The following is a 21,058-nucleotide window of genomic DNA, read 5'->3' on the forward strand; positions in this document are numbered from 1 at the left end:
CTAAGGGTTCCAGGCCTGGTTCGACTTGGTACTAGCTCTGGTTTGGGACCCCACTGAGTTCTGCTGGGGGCGGGCGGAGATGCTAGCTGGCAGCGTCGACGCCGTCGTCTCCTCCCAACCGAGTTTTTGATTCTGGAGACCGGGAAGCGGCCTATGGCTCTGTGTCCCAGAATCCTCCTCGGTCTCTGGGTCGCTAAGTCCCGCCCCTGGCTCCCGCCCTTCCCTGAACGTGCATCCAATCAGAAGACCAGGCATTCGGATTCCTCCGCCCGGTTTGCCGTCGTCATTTCCGGTCCTCTCGCGGAAGTCGCGCCGTGGAGCCAAATTTGAAGGAAGCCCGGGGCGCCGTGGAGAAGCTGCTGGAGTCGTCGCCGTTCTCTTCGCCACCTCGGGTCGCCGGAGTCCTGCCACCATGCCTATCCGTGCCCTGTGCACGATTTGCTCCGACTTCTTCGACCATTCCCGCGATGTGGCAGCCATCCACTGCGGCCACACTTTTCACCTGCAGTGGTGAGTGACAGCGTTGCAGGGTCCTGGGAACGAGAGGTGTCAGGTCTCCAGGTTATCGGTCTTTGCAGCCCACATAGGTGATAAAGACCTCATTAGACGAGGCTTTCCCAACCTGGGCCAAAGCCAGCCGTGTGGAGGTGATAGCTGAGCCTGGCCCATGGCGACAGAATTGATCTGGCGAAGAGTATGGAGTGCTCCTTTAGGAACCTGTGCAAAGAAATGTGACCTCAAAACCATTAGGCTGGGCTGAGATGAGCTATCACCAATTCACGAGTCCTTTTATTTCTATTATTCGTGTGTGTGTGTGGGAACTCAGGGCCTGGGCACTGCCCCTGAGCTGTTTTTGCGCATGGTTAGGGTTCTACCACTTGAGCCACAGCACCACTTCCAACTTTGGGGTGGTTGATTGGACATAGGAGTCTTACGGACTTTTCTTGCTGACCATGATTCTCAGATCTCAGCTTCCCGTGTACCAGGATTATAGGCATGAGCCACCAGCATCTGGCTTGGCTTCTGGTAAGTCTTAAGAGTTTATTGTGATTTGCTTGGTGATTTGAATTGATTGTACCCCAAATCATTTCCTTGGCCAGATACCATGCCAGCACACCTTGCTCAACGTAAAAGGTAGAGAGCTGCTTTATCAAAGGGTCCTGCTAATTGTGTAGAATCATTTTTCTGAGTGCAGAGTTTTTTTTTTTTTTGGGGGGGAGATTCCTCTAGCAGTTGGAGACAGGTTGGTTTGGAGCTTCCAGCAAAAGAGAGAAGTCAGAGTAACACACGCTTTTCATGGGGGGTAGTAATTGTCAAAGAGGGCTAGTGGCACAAAAGCCTTCAGGAAGCAGGGAGGCTGGTACTACTCTAATTGCTCCTGGGTTCCCCTCACTTGCAAAGGGTTTCTTTTAAATTGGTGTTGGTAATAGCCTGAGCCCCATTCTAAGGAAGTGGTTGTTTGGTTAGGCTGGAACTCAGATTATTCCTAAAAGTATACTGTTTATCGTTTCTGTTTTCTTCAAACACTTTAAACTTTTTAATGTATTTATGTATCTCGTGTGTGTGTGTGTGTGTGTGTGTGTGTGCGTGCGCGTGCGTCCGTCCGTCCGTCCGTCCGTCTGTCTGTCTGTCTCCTGGGGCTTGAGTTAGGGTCTGGGCGCTGTCCCTGAACTTTATTTGTTGAAGGCTAGAACTCTACCACTTCTGACTTTTTGGTGATTAATTGGAGATCAGAGTCTCATGGATTTTCCTCTTGGGCCAACTTTGAACTGTGATCCTCAGATCCCAGCCTCCTGAGTAGCTAGGATTATAGGCAAGAAGTCACCAACACCCCACTGGGCTTTTTTTTTTTTTTAATGGTACTCATTTTACTCAGCCTTGAGCTTTTTAAGCTTCACCACTTGAGCCACTCCACCTGCTTCATTTATTTATTTTAACTTGGTGTGATGCTCTTTTATGTAACTGAACCCTTTACTTAAAATGCTGCAATTATTGATAATATGAAAATTAAATATGTGGTATTTCTTAGGTTATTTGGTTATTTTGAGGCTGGTGTCTCACTATAGAGCCTAAGTCAGCCTTGAACTCTCAATTTTCCTGTTTCAACTTCCTAAGTGCCAGGATTATAGGTGATCTTTTTTTTTTTTAATCTTTCTTGTCCCTTCCCTCTCTCTCTTCCTCACTCGTCTTACTTGCCTGCCTGTCCTCTTTCCTTCCCTCCCCTTCTCCTTCCTTCCTGCTTTCCTGCCTTTCTTCTCTGGAGATTGAACCCAGCTGTCTCTCTAGTTCAGCAAGCACTCTTATCACCTGAGCCACATGCCCAGCCTACTTTTTTTTTTTTTTGGGGGGGGGGGGGTCCAGTCGTGGAGCCTGAACTCTGGGCCTGGGCGCTGTCCCTCAGCTCTTCAGTTCAAGGCTAGCACTCTACCATTTGAGCCACAGGGCCACTTCCAGCTTTTTACTTTTTGCTTATGTGGTGCTGAGGAGTCGAACTCAGGGCCTCAGGCATGCAAGGCAAGCGCTCTACCACTGAGCCACCTTCCCAGCCCCTTTAATTTTGTTTTTGGGAGCAGGTCTTAATAACTTTGCTCAGACCTCTAACTTAAGACCTTCCTGCTTCTACCTCCTAAGTAGTTGGAGTTACAGTGTGTGCTACCATACCAGGCTCTATCTATCAGCTGTGCTAGGATTTGAACTCAGAGCTTTATATTGGTAGGCAGGCATTCCACCAATTGAGATGTGATAGAATGGTACCTAGCTGCTATGACTTTTTTTTTTTTCCCTAATCCTGGAGCTTGAACTCAGGGTCTGGGCACTGTCCCTGAGCTTCTTTTGCTCAAGGCTAGCACTCTACCACTTGAGCCACAGCACCACTTCCTGCTTTTTTGTGGTACTGAGGAATTGAATACAGGGCTTCATGAATACTAGACAAGCACTCTAAGCCACATTCTTAGCTCTCTGACTTAAAAAAAATACATTATATATATATATATATATATATATATATATATATATATATACACACATATACATATATATATATAATCTTTAAGTAGTTGTACAAAGGAGTTTCCATTCAACAAAGCTGTTTATGAATATATAGTGCATTTTGATCAATGTCATCCCTCTGCTCTAATTATTTTTGAGCTTGGATTTCACTTTTTACTTGGGCCAGACTGGACCACAATCCTCCTATGTATGAGTAGCTATGATGAGAGGCATGGGTCACCACAGCCAACCTTTTTATTTTGGTTGGGGAGGGCCCTGGGGCTGGCAGATCCTCCTGCCTGGTCTTTACCTCCCAAGTAGTAGGATTACACATAAATGAGCTATTGGCACCTGGCCTTCAGCTGTATTTTTTAAATATTTAGTTAAATTAGTTTGTGTGTATGCCCTTACTGGGGCTTGAACTCAGTGCTTGGTGCTGTCCCTTAGCTTTTTTGTGTTTTTCCAGTTAAGCCCCTGCTACACAGGTGGCTTCTTGGTGGTTAATTGGAGATGAGTCTCTCAGACTTCCTGGGCTGGCTTCCAACTGCTTTCCTCAGGTCTCAGCTTTCTGAGTAGCTAGGTAAGCTGTATTTTTTTTTTTTTTTTTTTGTCGGTCGTGGGGCTTGAACTCTGGGCCTGGGCACTGTCCCTCAGCTCTTCAGCTCAAGGCGAGCGCTCTACCACTTGAGCTACAGTGCCACTTCCGGTTTTCTGGTGGTTTATTGGAGATAGGAGTCTCACAGTCTTTCCTGCCCGGGCTGGCTTTGAACCGAGATCCTCAGATCTCAGCCTCCTGAGTAGCTAGGATTACAGGCGTGAGCCACCAGCGCCCGGCAGTAAGCTGTATTTTTAAGTAAACTTTCTGTTTGGAATAATTTATAGACAAGATGCAAAGATAGTGAAAAATTATATACCTTCATGCCTATTAGTGGCTCATGCCTATAACCTAGCTACTCAGGATGCCAGAAGAACTTCTGGCCAAGTTTACAGGGACAGAAAAATGGTCAGTTGTTCTGAGTGCTGAGTACCAGTTAGGCCCTTGTGGGATGTACCGTAATGGCCTGCGGTACATGCATGCAGGCATTGGGTTAGGATGGCTTCCTGATCTGGGTCTCAAAGCCATACCAGGGCTCACCAGTCTGTTCTTTTGCTTTTCATTTCAGCCTCATTCAGTGGTTCGAGACAGCACCAAGTCGAACCTGCCCACAATGCCGAATCCAGGTGAGGATATTGGTGTGGGACCACCTCAGCTAAAGACCTCTTGTCCTCAGAAACTGAGCAGTATTTCTGATGTTCCTTGATTCCTCTAGTTTGAGCCTCACATGCACTAATGAGTTGCCCCAGAGGCCTGCTTACACCTCTTAAGATCTGGAAGACAGACTTACTGCCCGGGTCAGTCTTCAGTTAGGCATATTTGCTCTACTTCTCCTTCCTGTCTAGAAAAGAGTCTAGAACCTTGAGCTGAAGTGTTTTTGAGCACTCATCAAATGTCTCTAGCCTCATGACTTCAACAGTAATCACACCAGCAGTCTCAGCTTGGGGTACCTGCAGGAATGAAGAGGTCTTCTGACTTCAACAGATACAATTTGAAAAGTTAGGCCTGAGAACAGACCTGACATGTATGGTAGGCCAGCAGACAGACCCATATGCAACCCGAATCCTTGTCCATGACTGAACTATGGATTAATTCTTTTTTTTTTGGTCAGTCATGGGGCTTGAACTCAGAGTCTGGCTGCTATCCCTGAGCTTTTTTGCTCAAGGCTAGCATTCTACCACTTTGAGCCGTAGTGCCACTTCTGGTTTTCTGGTGGTTATTTGGAGATAAAAGTCTCCTGCCCCCGCTGGCTTCAAATACAATCCTCAGATCTCAGTCTCCTTAGTAGCTAGGATTATAGGCATGGGCCACCAGTGCCAGCTGAATTAATTCTTTATCTTGTTCTCCCATCCAGGTTGGCAAAAGGACTATTATCAACAAACTCTTCTTTGACTTTGCTCCGGAGGAGGAGAATGCCTTGGATGCAGAATTCTTAAAGGTATGCAGAATTTATCTCATTGTACCGATCTCCAAGCCCTCTTTTTCACTCCCACATAGAGAAGGTACCTAAAGTATGGAGGCGAGGTTATTATGGAGGGAAGACTTAGTAGAAACTTCAAGGCAATGAATGACAAGAAAGCAAAGGACGACTAATGATGAGACACAATCATGAGCCTGTAAGGCAGGGAAGAGACTGATTGGGAGACCTCTCCTAGTACAGGCACCAAAGGAAAGAGTGCCTCTCCCAAAGCCCCCTCATCTTTATTAAGGGCCTACAGCCTTCCTTCCTAGACCATTTTCCTGATGGACAGTAAATGGTAGATTAGAAAACTCTTCTATTTCCCAGCCAGAGAAGATATATGGCCTTACTGTTCCCTATTCTGGCTATGCCTCAGAATTGCCTGGGAAGGGCAATGGTATAAAGCCAGACACCTAGGTCTTTCCTAGATCTTTCATAGAGGGGCAGAGTCTCTGGAATCAAGATCTGTAACCCAAGTAGAAACTCACTGCCGGGGAGCGAGAGTGGACTCCTTCCTATACTTATATTTTCCTCTAAATCTAAAATTTCGCTTTCTTTGTGTACGAAGGGACTAGATGGAGGGAAAGCTCCAGACAATTGGGTTGAGATTTACAAATGATTCCTGAACTTTGATGGTTAATTTCCTAGGCATCTGTGAGATGAGCGTTTATTTGGCCCTAGCCCTAGGGTGTCCTTGGAACCTCAATGCTTCCAGAGTATAGAGCTTTTGTGTTTTGAGCTAGCATGTTTATCGTCATGGTAACTGCTCCCAGTTTTAAGAGGTATCCTCCCTGTGATGAAGGCAACAAAAGCAGCTTCATTTCTTTTCAGCTTCAAAGCCAGGTCTGTGAGACAGTGAGGCAACATCTTGAATAGTTTGGAGGAAGGACTTGGAAATCACCCTGCTGGAATATGGAAGGACCAAAGGAATTATGGGTAGTGTTGCAGCAGCCTTGGACAGGTGTTTATTTTCAGACAGACCCTGTATACCCTTCCCTACTCACCATTTCCACACCCAGCTATTCAGCCTTTCCTGCCCAGTCTAGCCACCAAAAGATCCTACTCCTAGAGTCCTGGATGGAGAGTTTGATAGTAGGACATTTAGCTACCCACTGGTCATGGGCCTTAATTTTATCCCATGTAAAATTCTGAGTTTTGTGTTGCCTTTAGAAGGATAATCTGGACGAAAGTTTCTAGAATACCATCTAGCTACTACCATGGAACAATGACCAAGTCTTGAAATTCTATAAAAACTTGTTTTTAAAATTAAAACAAAACAAAAAAGCCTATTTTTCCTAGCTGGGCACCAGTGGCTTAGGCTTATAAGCCCAGCTACTCAGGAGACTGAGATCTGAGGATCATGGTTCAAAGCCAGCCCAGGCAGGAGAGTTCATTCAACTCTTCAATAAAAATTACTCAGTAAAAGCCAGAAAAAAAAAGCTCTGTGGCTCAAGTGGTAGAGCGTTAGCCTTGAGCACAAAGAGGCTCAGGGACAGTGCCCAGGCCTTGAGTTCAAGCCCCAGCACTGGCAAAAAGAAAAGAAAAGAAAGAAAAGAAAAACAAAACAACAACAAACTTGTTTTTCCTAATTATGGAGTAAGCACCTCTTTTGTATACAAGGATGTTATATTCTCTAGACTCCTAAATGGGAACTGGATTCATTTCTACTCCAGCCTCAATACTGCAGCAGTGGCTCTGTAATTTATGTAAGGGCTTTGAGGGGCTCACTTGACCCTGATAGAGCCCAGTTTCATCCAGGAGTACAAAAAAAGTTACCTTTGCTTATGAACACTTATTGGATTCTGGGACTGGAAAGTTTTATAGAGAGCCAGCTTACAGCTAAGAGGGAGGTAGACTAAAACAGGCAGAAGCTAGCATAGAGAGAACTAGTGGTAACCTAGGGACCTTGACCATCTTTGTTCTGTTTTGTTTTGGTTTGGTTTTTTTTTGGGGGGGGTCTGGTCGTGGGGCCTGAACTCTGGGCCTGGGCACTGTCCCTCAGCTCTTCAGCTCAAGGCTAGCGCTCTACCACTTGAGCTACAGCGCCACTTTCGGCTTTTTTCTTTTTGCTTATGTGGTGCTGAGGAATCAAACCCAGGGCCTCAGGCATGCAAGGCATGCGCTCTACCACTGAGCCACCTTCCCAGCCCCACCATCTTTGTTCTGGACCCTGGTGAGCACAGCTGATACCCAGAGAAGTTGAGGCTAGTACAGGATTAGAGAAGTAATGGAGGTCTCGGCTACTAAGATTGTTACATGGACTCAACTTTATCTCTCTTACCCATTTTCTCTCTTTCCCTGTCCTGGAGCTTCACTTCGAGGACTAGTTTCCTACACATTATCCATGTTTTTGAAAAGCCCAAAGGAAGTTGGACATAATAGTACATGCCTATAATCCCAGCACTTTGGAGGCTGAGACAAGAGGATCATGAGTTTGAGCTGAGTCTGGTCTACATAAATAAGACACTGTTTCAAATAAAATAAAATAAAATAACCGGCTCACACCTGTAAACCTAGCTATTCAGGAGGCTGAGATCTGAGGATTATGGTTCAAAACCAACCCAGGTAGGAAATCCTGTAAGACTCTTATCTCCAATAAACCACCAGAAAACCAGAAGTGGTGCTGTGGCTTAAGTGGTAGAGTGCTTGCCTTGAGCTCAAGGACAGTGCCCAGGCCGAGTTCAAGCCCCATGACCAACAACAAAAGTAAAAAAATGAAATAAAATGTTCATAAAGATAAAACAATGTGGGGCTGGGAAGGTGGCTCAGTGGTAGAGTGCTTGCCTTGCATGCATGAGGCCCTGGGTTCGATTCCTCAGCACCACATAAGCAAAAAGGAAAAAGCCAGAAGTGGCGTTGTGGCTCAAGTGGTAGAGCGCTAACCTTGAGCTGAAGAGCTGAGGGACAGCGCCCAGGCCCAGAGTTCAGGCCCCACAACCGGACCAAAAAAAAAAAAAGATAAAACAATGAGTATCTCTCCATTGTTGGATTAGTTTGGCCTTTTTGGCCTTGAGGTATACTGGGCCCATGCTTCCTTCCCTGAATCTACAAACCTCATTGTCTTATCCTGGAACTTATGGGAGACCATGTGGTGGCTAGTTCTGATGTGTTCCTGTTGCTCATTGTGGGAATTGCCTTGCAGAATGAACTGGACAATACCAGAGCCCAACTTTCTCAGAAAGGTGAGTTAGCAAAAGACAAGGAGTCCTGGGAAGTCCCTGACTTAGATTCTGGAGGGAGAGGCCCTAGAAGAAGGCCTTCAACCTTATGGCAGAGCCAAGAGCTCTGTTTGCTTTATGTGTTCAAGGGTCTTTTATTTATTTATTTATTTTTTTGGTTGGCCATGGGGCTTGAACTCTGGGCCTGGGAGCTGTCCCTCAGCTCTTCAGCTCAAGGCTAGCACTCTACCACTTGAGCCACAGCGCTACTTCCGGTTTTCTGGTGGTTTATTGGAGATAAGAGTCTACGGTCTCTCCTGCCAGGGCTGGCTTTGAACCGAGATCCTCAGATCTCAGCCTCCTGAGTAGCTAGGATTACAGGCGTGAGCCACCAGCGCCCGGCTTTGTTCAAGGGTCTTGTTAGCTATTGTGGCTAGGAGAAAGAGAGAGAGAAGGGAGGTGACTGAAACAGTCTGCCAAGACCAAGCAAGCCTTCTATCTATGGAGTTTCTTGCTTTGGAGCCCTGCTGGGAAGGAATATCTGATGGTAGAGTGTCTGTAGGGCAAAGTGTAGTCTGCCTAAGTTCTGGAATAATGAATTGACTAGACCCAGTTCAAGCAGCACAGAGAGAGCTTGTTTCCTGGATGAAGCCTCTGGATTGGCTTCCTTGCTGTACGCCAGAGAGAGGAGGAGGCCACCCAATATTCTGACCTGCACTATTTCCTTATCTGGTTTATGGATGAAGGGCTGGAGTCCAAAGACCCAGGTTCTCATGCTGATAAGTAGATGGGCCTCTCCCTCCCCTCTAACCCTCCACCCTTGCTCTAGAGAAAGAGAAACGGAACAGTCAGGTTATCATTGACACTCTGCGAGACACACTGGAGGAGCGCAACGCCATGGTGGAATCTCTGCAGAAGGCCTTAGACAAGTCTGAGATGCTGTGCTCCACTCTCAGAGTAAGTCCCGAGGTTCTGCATGCACAGAGTTGGTGGGGAGATAAAGCCTGTCCTGGACTTATCTTTCTGGTTCCACCTGAGAATTAGTAACATAGAAGCAAATCACTTCTTCAAGCCCTCCCATACTGTACCATCCAACACATTAGAAAAGGGCCATACTGGCTGTGCTTGTGGATTTTGGCAAAGGTGAGGCCTTTCCAACACTTCACAGAGAGGCTACTCAACTAAGGCCCAGGTGAGGCTAGGCCATGTTTCCAAAAGTGGCTCATACTCCAGTGATGAGGCTGATCTGAAGAACCTTCCATTAGCACTCTAGTCTTTGGCCAGGCTGCTCTCTGGAGCCAGATCAAACAGCATCCCAGGGAGGAACAAGGGCCTTTGAAGTCAGCTATGCTGAGCCAACAGGGCAGATCAAAGCCTGTAGAGCAAGCAGCCCTAGACCCAGATGAATTTTGTATCAGCCTGGGTTAGTGAGCCTCTTGCTCTCCAAGGGGCATGAGGCGATTGATCTGAACCCACGATTGATATTCCAGCCTTGTAGGCAGAAGCAGTCCTTGCTGGATGCTATTTGAAAGGGAAAGGGAGCCATCCTGACGAGCAGACAAGACCCCAGGATATTCTCTCTGTTCCTGCACGGGGGCTGGGCTGGATCACATGGCCTGGCCAGTGGGAAAGGAGCAAAACACGCACCTGGCTGCAGTGGGGGAGTCTGATGGCATTCCCAGGTCAGAGATGGAGTGGTCTTATGCTGAAGGCAGCCTGGTCAGTCACTTCTGGCTTAGTTAGCTCTTGTATCCTGGCACCGCTCCATGAATCTGACAGTGAGGTCTGGGTTAATGCTTTTTTTCTTCAGCTACAAGGATAACGTGCACAATAAAGCCTAGACCACAGAAACCTACCGGTCTATAGTGGGCCTATAAGTTCTGGCATTGGGCCATACCTATAGTAAGATGTATCTCAGAAGAAGGCAGCAGGGAAGGGAGGTAGCAACTGCCTTAGGGCCTGTCTGGAAATGTAGCTCAGTGGTAGAGTGTTTGTCTAGCACATGTGTTGAGTTGGATTCCCACCTACCCCCCCAAAGAACAACAAAATGCAAAGTATAGGCCTGAGTAGAGCCCCAGAGCATTACATCCTTGATTTGGGGGACATTATTATCAGCATCTTTAGAAGATATAGTACAGAGAGTTCTAGAGTGGAGTTTTCCTAATAACTTTAGCCAAGATTCTGGAGACCGCCAAGTAAGATATATGGGTGTATTTGCTCCTCAGAAGCAGATGAAATACTTGGAGCAGCAGCAAGATGAGACTAAACAAGCACGAGCGGAGGCCCTTCGACTCAAGAACAAGATGAAGTCCATGGAGCAGTGAGTCGGAAGCTGGTGCCTCTACACTGCCTTTATACCCAGGGCTGAAGGCTCAGGCCAGCCATGCATGGGCATAGACTTTCTTTCTTAGTTAGCTTCTGTGAACTCCTCTACTTTCCATGTGTGCCTTCATTATGTGATGATTCTTTATTATCCTTTTGCCTGAGGCCAACTGACCTACCAGGCCTTTTCCTGACTTTGAGGTCCTCTGTTAGCACCTCTTTCTTCCTCAGCAGCATCCCTGGAGTTCTGCTTAGCTCTGCTATGAGCCTTTTCCTTGGGCACACCCACCTGCTTGAGCATCCTAGCAGCCCAGGCTGTTGCCATAGCAATAGCAGCAAAGAGAGGCAGACTAACCATCAGCCTCCAGATTTCAAATGTCGTGGGCTGGTTATGTTTTTCAGGATTGAGCTCCTGCTCCAAAGCCAGAGGCCTGAGGTGGAGGAGATGATCCGATACATGGGTGTGGGGCAGTCAGCAGTGGAGCAGCTGTCTACGTACTGTGTGTCCCTCAAGAAGTATGTACTTGGGCTGGGAATGTGGCTTAGTGGTAGAGTGCTCACCTAGCATGCACGAAGCCCTGGGTTCGATTCCTCAGTACCACAGAAACAGAAAAAGCTGGAAGTGGCGCTGGGTTCAAGTGGTAGAGTGCTAGCTTTGAGCAAAAAAAAAACTCTGGGACAGTGCCCAGGCCCTGAGTTCAAGTCTCAAGACTGGCAAAAAAAAAAAAAAAAGTATGCACTCTGAGGGCTGGAGTGTGGCCAAAGTAGTAGAAGACCTGCCTAGCCAGCACAAATCCCTAAGTTCAAACCCTAGTACCACCACCAGAAAAAAAAAGCCTATACTCTGTCTGGCCTTATCAACAAGCCTAGGAATCTGGCTGTGAGTCCCCGGCCATGGCTCTAATGCTCATATCTTGTAAAGCAGATGGTGTTAAGGAACAAGATCTAGAGCCATGCTGCCTGAGGTTGAACCCTGACTCCATCTCTTGTTTGGATACAGTTTTGAGGCCTCTCTGACCTCCACCTTCTTGCATGGAGATAGTTACAGACTTGCTTCATAGGAGTGTTGATAGAACTGAGTGAATTAAAGATGTTATAGAACTGAGTTGATTTGGTCTTGGAGCTATAAGTTCTCACATGATAGCTGTAGTCTGCTTCCTATTAGTACTGTTACTAACCCCACCTGGCTTAGATCACAAACTTTGCCCATATCCTTCGCTGAGATAGTGTGAAGTCTATGGGAAGGCCACTTAGATGACCCGCACATAGGATCCAAATACTTCCTAGAGGAACCAGGTGGTAGAAGGGGCCCTCTAGTAAGGCAGGAGCTTCTCAAGTCACCAACGCCTATAGGCCAAGGAGGGAACAGTGTCACCAGACCGTCGTACATTTTGTCCAGGAGCCTTCACAGAGATACCTGGGCTGTGTTGGGCTCAGATGACAAGAGGATGAATGAGAATGGGAAAAGGGTTTGGGAAAGGCCTGTATTAGGTTGGTGCTGTGGTTTGGTCTGGCCAGTAGGGTGTCCTCTTCTATTACATTTCTCTCTGGCCACTTTTGCAGAGAGTATGAGAATCTGAAAGAAGCACGGAAAGCCTCAGGGGAGCTGGCTGACAAGCTGAAGAAGGAATTGACCTCCTCCAAAAACAAGGTAACTGCTTGAATCGAACAGCTGATTCCATGGGGATTGAGAGCAGTCTGCAGAAATTGATTACTGGTCCTTACCTGGGTATTGGCTCTACATGGCTTGGCTTGTCTACTTAGAGTTATCTGCCCTAACACTCACATTCATGCTCTTTTGTACTTCTTGGTTCTTGGGTACCTCTCAGCTAGCTGAAGAGCACAGGCTCCAAATGTGATAGCTTTAGAAACCTGTTTTTGTACCAACCCCAGAGAGTTCCTAGGCTTGGGTTCTCAGGCCAGTTGCTTTCATTTCTGGCATGCTGCATCTGCATGCAGTGTGTAGAGAGCCATCCACACCCAGGTTGCCAGCCTGGGGCTTATCCCAATAACATTAAACATGCTCTGCTCCCCTGACCTGGGTAACAGTAGGTAGGGAATAGGACACATGGCCATCACGTGGCTTGTCTTTACACCCTATACTTGTTTTTCTGTGGTGCTGGAGATCAAAATCAGGACCCTGTGCATGTTAGGCAAGCACTTCATCTCTGTGTGATATCCCAGCCCTGCCTATACTTTATTTATTTATTTTTTTCCCTTGCCAGTCCTGGGGCTTGAACTCAGGGCCTGGACAACTGTCCCTGGGCTTCTTTTGCTCAAAGTTAGCACTCTACCACTTGGGCCACAGCACCACTTCCAGCTTTTTTTCTGTTTCTGGGGTACTGAGGAATTGAACCCAGGGCTTCATGGATACTAGGCGAGCACTCTACCACTAAGCCACATTCCCAGTCCAATATTTTCTTGTAGTTACAGATAGTCTACTCTGAGTTGGATCAGGCCAAGTTAGAACTGAGATCAACCCAGAAGGACTTACAGAATGCTGACAAGGAAATCATGGTGAGAGCACTTTTCCTGGCCTGATATGAGAATGGAGGGTGGTTTATGTGCTTCCAAGAGTAAGGCTGGGATGTTTCTGCCCAGGAAACTAGGCCAGTTTAGTGGTGGTAATTCGGGGCTTCCAGCCCCTTCCCAGGTTGGGGTGGGTGGGTCAGGGTATACACTTTGGCTCTAGTCTGGTCTGTAACCTAGGCCTTCTCATCAGAACGCAGATAGCTCCATGTGTCTTCCCCTTCTAGTGTCTCTCTGAGGTCCTTAGTCACCACATAAAGGGCTTCTCTAGAAATGGGTTCTGAAGCCTAAATTGGGATTTCAGACCTTACCCTGTTCCTGGTGCCCTTCACATATGTGGCTTGTCCTTTGCATTGTCTCTGAGAGTTGGTGTCAGCCTTGCCCTCACATTCTTCTCTTTCCTTCCCCAAGAGTCTAAAAAAGAAGCTAACGATGTTACAAGAAACCTTGAAACTGCCACCAGGAGCCAAGGAGACTGTCAACCGCCTGGTTTTAGAGAGGTTTGTTGACCCTTTGGAGTGGGTACAGGGGATTACAAGCTGGGACAGCTGCCTAAGAAGAGTCTTCACTCCTGGCTTTGGTAGGGTGGGTGGGGATTTGAAGTTTATAGACCACCTGCCTTGAGAGCCAGCCAAGAGTTAGCTAGAAAGTTTTGAAACAAATCTGGATTCTGACAGGGAAAAGCCAAGACAAACCAGATGAGCCCTAGGGATGGTCTGAGACTAGGGTAGGAGCCATGTCTTGGGGCATACTGGAGTGTCTTGCCACATGCATCTGTCTGCCCCCATTGCTGAAGCAAACTTGAAACCCTTCACTCTAAAATAATCCTTTTCTGGTCCTAGTAATGTGTGCTTTAAAGCTGCCAGCAGAGGGAGCCTAGTGTTGGAGAGATTGGTGTCTGCCAGGAGCAGACATTCATTCTTCCTGAGAGTTCTACAGAAACAGGCTGGTGTAAAACATCCTCAGGGCTATTTTCTGCATGCAAGAGGACATCAGGTGCAAACCCAACAGAAAACTCTTGTCAGTGACCAAGTATTTATTTGAACCATTCTGTGTGTGCGTGCGTGTGTCCGTGCGTGCGTCCATGCGCGCATGAGCACTCACATGCATCCATGCGTGCGTATGTGGTGATACTAAGGCTTGAGCTCAGGATCTTGTGCTTTTATTCAACTCTTTTGCTCACAGCTAGTGCCCTGCTCTACCATTTGAACCATATCCCCAACCCAGCAAAGGTTGATTTTTCACAAATTAGGCTCTGTTTCTGGTCCTTCCTTACTTTGCTCTCAGCCATTGGCCATACCACTTCAGAAATCCCAGGAAACCCAGGAACTCTATCAGGAACTTACTAGGCACAGTCTTACCCTCAGGAAGCTGATAGCCTCAAATACAAGGTGCTATGGACACTTTTTAGAACCAAACTGTCTCAAAGTAAAGGGATGCAACACCTCTACTTATGGTAGTGGCTGTTCTCTGCAGTCTCCTGATGGTGCTCCTTTTAACTTCCATTCTGTGGGCCCCAGGGTGCCCACACACTTGTCTCCTCTGTGCTTGGTATCTATAGTGAGATAAGCAAAGCGTACAGATTACCTCTAGGTATCCAGGGACTTTGCTTACTTTTCTTTACCATGCCTTACTACCTGCTTCATGCCAAGCCCTTGCTGTGCTCTTGACCCTTGTATTCCAATAGGAGAGATGAGCTGGATGTTGGGTTATACCCAGTACCCAACAGCTACATGCTATATTGTAGAATTTGGTCTGGAGCTCTTACATGAGGACAAGCTCACTTCATTCTGAGTATGCTCCATGCCAGAGCCTATAAGGGAAGATAATTCTGGTTTCCCTTATCTTTCAAGCTAATAGGACACATCATTTGCTTATCCTATATCTGTACAAAGCTTAGGCTTTGCTTCACATTAAGCTATGTGCAGAGAGACTGAATTTCCTTTATTCACTAGTATTTTTCTGGACTTAAAAATTGGGGTAGTGGCTGTGCATTGTGGTTCATGTCTGTATTCCCAATTACTCAGAAGGCAGAAAGATTAAGAGTTCAAGGTTAGACCAAGTAGGCCCTATCTAAAAAGCAAAATTTAGCTGGGCACTGATGGCTCACACCTGTAATCCTAGCTACTCAGGAGGCTGAGATCTGAGGATCGTGGTTCAAAACCAGCCCAGGCAGGAAAGTCCATGAAACTCTTATCTCTAGTAAACCACCAGAAAACCAGAAGTGGTGCTGTGGCTTAATGGTAGAGTGCTTGCCTTGAGCTGAAGGACTGAGGGACAGCACCCAAGCCAAGTTCAAGCCCCATGACCAACAAAAAAAATAAATAAAACAAAATTTAAAGTCTTAGAGGGCTGGGTACTGGTGGCTCACATCTGTAATCCTAGCTACTTAGGAGGCTGAGATCTGAGAATCACGGTTCAAAGCCAGCCTTATCTCCAATGAACCACCAGAAAACTAGGAGTGGTGTCTCAAGTGGTAGAGCACTTGTCTTGAGCTGAAGAGCTGAGGGACAGTGCCCAGACCCAGAGTTCAAGTACCACGACCAACACATTCTCTATTTCTCTCTCTCTATTACACACACATACACAGTCTTAGAGGGCCAGGCACACACACACACACACACACACACACACAGTCTTAGAGGGCCAGGCACACACACACACACACACACACACACACACACAGTCTTAGAGGGCCAGGCACCAATGGCTCAGGTCTATTATTGTAACTACTCAGGAGGTTGAGACCTGGAGGATTGTGGTTCAGAGCCAGTCTGGGCAGAAAAGTCTGTGAAATTCCATATTCCATTAGCCAGCAAAATGTCAGACTGGAGATGTGGCTCAAGTGGTAGAGTAACAGCAAGAAAGCTGAATGAGAGCACAAGGTCCTGAATTCAAGCCCTAGTACCAACACACATACATACACTCACCCACATGGGTTGGAAGTGTGGCTCAATTGTAGAGGGATTGCCTAGCATGCATGAGGCCCTTGGTTCGGTTCCCCTAACATACCTTTACTATGATTGTAGCATCATGGGGATAAGAGGAGGCAGAAGAGACAGTCCTATCTATATTAGGCTTCAGTGATATCTCTGAGTGGCTCCCTGCTTTGCTTTCTAAGTAACAAGGTGCACAGTCAAAGGGTAGTAGCCTGTTTATTTGTTTTTTTTTTTTTTGCCAGTCATGGTACCTGAACTCTGGGCCTGGGCACTGTCCCTCAGCTCTACAGCTCAGGGCTAGCGCTCTACCACTTGAGCCACAGCGCCACTTCCGGCTTTTTTTCTGCTTATGTGGTGCTGAGGAATCGAACCCAGGGCTTCATGCATGCAAGGCAAGCACTCTACCACTGAGCCACCTTCCCAGCCCTGTTTATTTGGGTTTTGTCTGCATGTTGCTTACTTCCTTTGGTCTTCTAGCCTTTTACTAGTATTTTGACTGTGAGGAGGACTGAGCCAAATGGTTTATTCCCTAGAAGTTCTTCAAGAGTGACCCTGAAGCTGGGCACTGGTGGCTCACACCTATAATCCTAGCTACTCAGGAAGCTGAGATCTGGGGACCATGGTTCGAAGCCAGCCTGGGTAGAAAAGTCCCCAATTAACCACTCAAAAACCTGAGCTGGTGTTGTGACTCAAAAGTGGTAGAGCTCTAGCCTTGAGCAAAAGAGCTCAGGGACAGCGCTCAGGCCCTGAGTTTAAACCCCATGACCAACCAAAAAAAAGTAGTGACCCTGAGTCCATAGTCTGCCCCTGGGACCCTGAGGCAGACACAGAGGGCTTGTGCTTCTGCTTACTGTTTCAAGTAACAAGAGTTACCTCTGCCTTCAGCCCAGCTCCACAGATACAGAAACTGAAGCTCCGACGGCCATCCTACAGTGACGATATTGACCTCGACGCTACCTTTGATGTAGAAACCCCTCCAGCCCAGCCCTCCAGCTCCCTGCATGGTCATCACCCCAAGCAGCTCTCCCTGGAGAAGGCACAGTGCGTGGTGGTCCCTGGCAGTATCCAGGACCCAGAAAGGGGGATAGCTAAGACATCTCTCATGAAGACCGAAGCAGGTCTTGCTTCATAGCTTCAGAAGCAACAGAGCTAGCCTTAGGTCACCATCTTCCCACCCACCTGGAGAAATTCCAGAAGATAGTATCTAGCTGCTAGGAAATTGGACTGCAACACAGTGCCCAGCTCTAGGACTGAGAACACAAAGTCAGGCCCCGCAACTAGGCTGTGTTCTTTTCAAGACCCTTGTACAGATTTTTGTCAGGGGAATGACCTAGCCCTGTGTTCTAAGAGTACTTTGCAGGCTATCTTACTGAGAAGCTAACTTACTGTCCCTCTCTGGGCAGACAGGTCAAAGCATGAGCTCACTTGATGCCTTCTGCCTATATGAGGCCATGACTTATCTTCCTCTGGTGGGTGGTTGAATGGGTTGGACTCCCTAGGCCTTTGTAGAACCTGAAACATGGTGAGGTACCCAAGGACTTAGGGAACATGGAAATGAAGGAACAGACCATAGTCCAGTCTACCCTGATGCTGCCACTGTTCTGTCCAGCTGTTCACAGATCTGCAGTTTGATTGGAGACCACTGAGTTGACTTGCTCATAACATAGCCATAACATAGTGGTTCTCTTAAGGGGCATTTGCTGGACCTGGCCTTCATGTTTTGCTTACTTGCTTCTTGCCTTCATGCCCCATTCTTATAGCTCTCCCATGCAGGATGTCTTCGAGAAGATGCCCAAAAGATCTAAGCAGGTAAGAACTCCCTCGAAAAAGTACAGGCCAAACTGGATATCTTCCTGTAGCAGTGAGCAGTGAGTGAAGAATGAACAGATTTGGGCCTCCAGCTAGTAGACCAGCCCTTGCCAGGCCTGGTCATGAAAAGCTAGACTTCTGAGCAGGCAGATTCATATCAAAGCCTCCTCCCTTGGCCCCAGGAATAGGGTTCTGGAGCTGCCTTGGGGCTCTCTCACTTTTTTTTTTTTTTTAATAATTTTCTTTATTTTTGGTCCGGTTGTGGGGCCTGACCTTGGCCTGGGCGCTGTCCCTCAGTTCTTCAGCTCAAGGCTAGCACTCTACCACTTGAGCCACAGTGCCACTTCCGGCTTTTTTTTTTCTGCTTATGTGGTGCTGAGGAATCGAACCCAGGGCCTCAGGCATGCAAGGCAAGCGCTCTACCACTGAGCCACCTTCCCAGCCCCCCTTGGGGCTCTCTTATCTTTCTTGCCTTCTTAGGGGGTATCAGAGATCCTGATCTTGTTCTCCCAACACAACCCTCTCTCCTTTGTGACAATCTGGCTCTTTAGGGCTAGCTCTGGGTTCTCCTTACAGGAATCCCAATTCTCACTGGGTGGCCAGCTGTGTGCAGGAGAGCCAGATGAGGAGCTAGCTGCTGTGTTTCCCCGCTTCATCCGGAATGCTGTCCTGCGTCACAAACAACCCAAGAAGACTGTGTCAGAGTCCTGTCGCAGCACAGATGTGGTAAGGATGGCTTCACGCAGTGACAGAGGCCAGATCTCTTAGGTAGAGCTAGGTAGCCAGCCCCTTAACCCAATACTCTGGCCCACCTTTCTCTTCCTTCTGTCCTAGATAAGAACAGGATTCGATGGACTTGGAGGCCGAACAAAATTCATACAGCCTGTATCCTTGTTCTCTGGTTATTAGCTGAATTGAAGCTTACACACATCTGGTTTGTACCTCCAGACCCTGGACTAGCACTACCTACCTCCTCTGCTGTGCAGAGCTTGGTCTTGCTTTGTGTAACAGGGCTGCCCATCCCTACGTCTGAACTTCTCTGCCCTACATTAGTCTCCTCGCTGTGCATCTTCCTTGACATTTTTTTTTTCCAGACAGACACAGGCATGATCCGCCCACTACCAGTTAAACCCAAGGCCAACCATAAGCAGAGAATAAAGATGAAGACAAAACATTCTCCCGCCCAGGCCAAGTTAGATGCCTTCCTGTGGCAGTGAGAACAGTGAGTGAGCAGTGACGAGGTTCATGCCGCCAACTAGTAGTACAAGAGTTGACCAGAAGCTGGGCGCTGGTGGTTCACACCTATAAACCTAGCTACTCAGGAGGCTGAGATGTGAGGATCACGGTTCAAAGCCAGCCCAGGCAGAAAAGTCCGTGAGACTCTTATCTCCAATTAGCCACTAGAAAACTGGAAGTGGAGCTCTGGCTCAAAGCGGTAGAGCACCAGCCTCAAGCAGAAGAGCTCAGGTACAGCGCCCAGGTCCTGGGTTCAAGCCCCATGACTGACAAAAAAAAAAAAAAAAAAACCAACTGACCAGACTCTGGTGTTTTGGGGGAGTTGTCCTCTCTTCCAGAACCAGCCCTGAGAGCAAGGACAAGCAGAAGAGGAGAAGAGTGATGCCCAGAGACTACTTCCTGTCCTACTCCACCACACGGGGCTTCATTTTAGTTGCTGACACAACTAGCTTACTGTTCCAGTCAGCAGCGCCTGTGGGCTCCTATTGTTAATCACCATCTGATGTGATTCGGCTCCTTTTGGTCCTAGAGACCAGGGTCTTTTCTTACATGGTACAGAAGTTTCTCCAGGCAGCCGAGCCTAAGCTCTGTCTGTCTCAGGCCCAACCTGGGCCAAGCAGATAGGAAAAGGGAGCTAATGGTGGAGAGAGGTGGGGAAAAGCTTCCATGTAAAATAAAAGTGAATCTTTCTGTCTGGCTCTGAGAGTATAAATTTGTACCACGTCTTTAGAAAACTGGCATGTTTAAAGCAGGAATGTTACCTAACTCAGACCTAGCAGTTAGATCTAGCAATTTTATCCCTCAGTATTTATGCTTTCAAATGGCAAGTTGACTAGGAAGAATGATGTCACTGCAATCTGAAGGCTGTAAGTAGGAAAGAGAATGAGTAAACTCACAAGTACAAATAACCTGGAACCAAATTGCTAGCTTTTAGGTATTGGCTATAGGCACATTTTCCTAGTAATTTCCCTTCTTGATTCCTAGTCTGAGTGAGGCTCTCTTAACTTGTCTGACTGTTGGACAGGAGGTCACCTGTTTCTTCATAGCATGGGCCTGGCCCAGGGATGAAAAGTATAAGGAGTGAGTGAAGGCTGAAGGTATCCAGCTACTTACCAGCAAATCTAGAAGAACATGGAACCTATGTAGGAAAGGGATGGCATCTTGGTTATGGATGCTGAACTCTTCTCAGGCTGATGAGCCAACAAGATTTGGTGAGGTGAAGTGCAACATCAAATTGAAAGAGTAGAAGCTGGCTGCCAGCACCCTTTATACCTGCTGAAATGTTAGGTAAATTATATAAGTTTTATTTCTTTCCAACTTGATCTAAATCCAATGAAACCCTGATAAAATCACAGCATATTTTTATAGCTATGGATAAAAAGTTTATAGATAGATCGCTGGTGGCTCACATCTGTAATCCTAGCTACTCAGGAGGCTGAGACCTGAGGATTGGGGTTCAAAGCCAGCTTGGGCAGGAAAGTCCATGAGACTCTTATCTCCAGTGAACCACCAGAAAACTTGAAGTGGCACTGTGGCTCAAGTGGTAGAGTGCTCACTTTGAGCTGAAGAGCTGAGGGACAGTGCCCAGGCCCAGAGTTGAAGCCCCACAATCAACAACAACAAAATGAGAAAAACAGAAAAGGTTTATATGCAAAACTGAAAAGTGAATATTGAATTCAGTCAAAGGATTGATACTGACTTGGTACCTGATGTTTTTTATTTTGCTTTTTTAGGGGGCAGGGGGATTGTGGGGCTTAAACTCAGGGCCTGGACACTGTCCCTGAGTTTTTTCACTCAAGGCTAGCACTCTGTCACTTTGAGCTACAGTGACACTTCCGGTTTTCTGGTGGCTAACTGGAGGTAAGAGTCTCATGGCCTTTCCTGCCTGGGCTGCCTTTGAACCACAATCCTCAGATCTCAGCCTCCTGGGTATCTAGGGGTACCTGTTTTTTGTTCGTTTTTGCTTTGCTTTTTTGGAAGATGGAATCTTCGAGTGGGTAACTGGTTTTAAAACTTGTGGTCT

General features: G+C 47.2%; 1 protein-coding gene across 1 annotated transcript; it reads left to right on the top strand.

Moving 5' to 3' along the window:
* The first annotated feature begins 327 nt into the window (after positions 1-327).
* Positions 328-19,134, top strand: Traip (TRAF interacting protein). Its single transcript, XM_013028108.1, has 15 exons — positions 328-510; positions 4,152-4,209; positions 4,938-5,021; positions 8,185-8,224; positions 9,030-9,157; positions 10,426-10,520; positions 10,925-11,038; positions 12,086-12,173; positions 12,950-13,039; positions 13,463-13,551; positions 16,876-17,031; positions 17,751-17,799; positions 18,376-18,525; positions 18,634-18,684; positions 18,894-19,134. Exons 1-15 carry the CDS (start codon positions 413-415, stop codon positions 19,014-19,016), a joined length of 1,413 nt encoding a protein of 470 aa, XP_012883562.1. The 5' UTR covers positions 328-412; the 3' UTR covers positions 19,017-19,134.
* The last annotated feature ends 1,924 nt before the right edge of the window (positions 19,135-21,058 follow it).

This window comes from Dipodomys ordii, unplaced genomic scaffold (assembly GCF_000151885.1).
Source record: "Dipodomys ordii isolate 6190 unplaced genomic scaffold, Dord_2.0 Scaffold107, whole genome shotgun sequence".
In the NCBI taxonomy this organism is placed as follows: Eukaryota; Metazoa; Chordata; class Mammalia; order Rodentia; family Heteromyidae; genus Dipodomys; species Dipodomys ordii.

Excerpts from the sequence above, each read along its gene's own strand:
- Traip (XM_013028108.1), top strand. The coding sequence starts at position 413 with ATGCCTATCCGTGCCCTGTGCACGATTTGCTCCGACTTCTTCGACCAT. Across the intron at positions 13,040-13,462 it reads ATGCTGACAAGGAAATCATG|AGTCTAAAAAAGAAGCTAAC; the intron begins GTGAGAGCACTT and ends TCCTTCCCCAAG. Across the intron at positions 13,552-16,875 it reads AACCGCCTGGTTTTAGAGAG|CCCAGCTCCACAGATACAGA; the intron begins GTTTGTTGACCC and ends CTCTGCCTTCAG.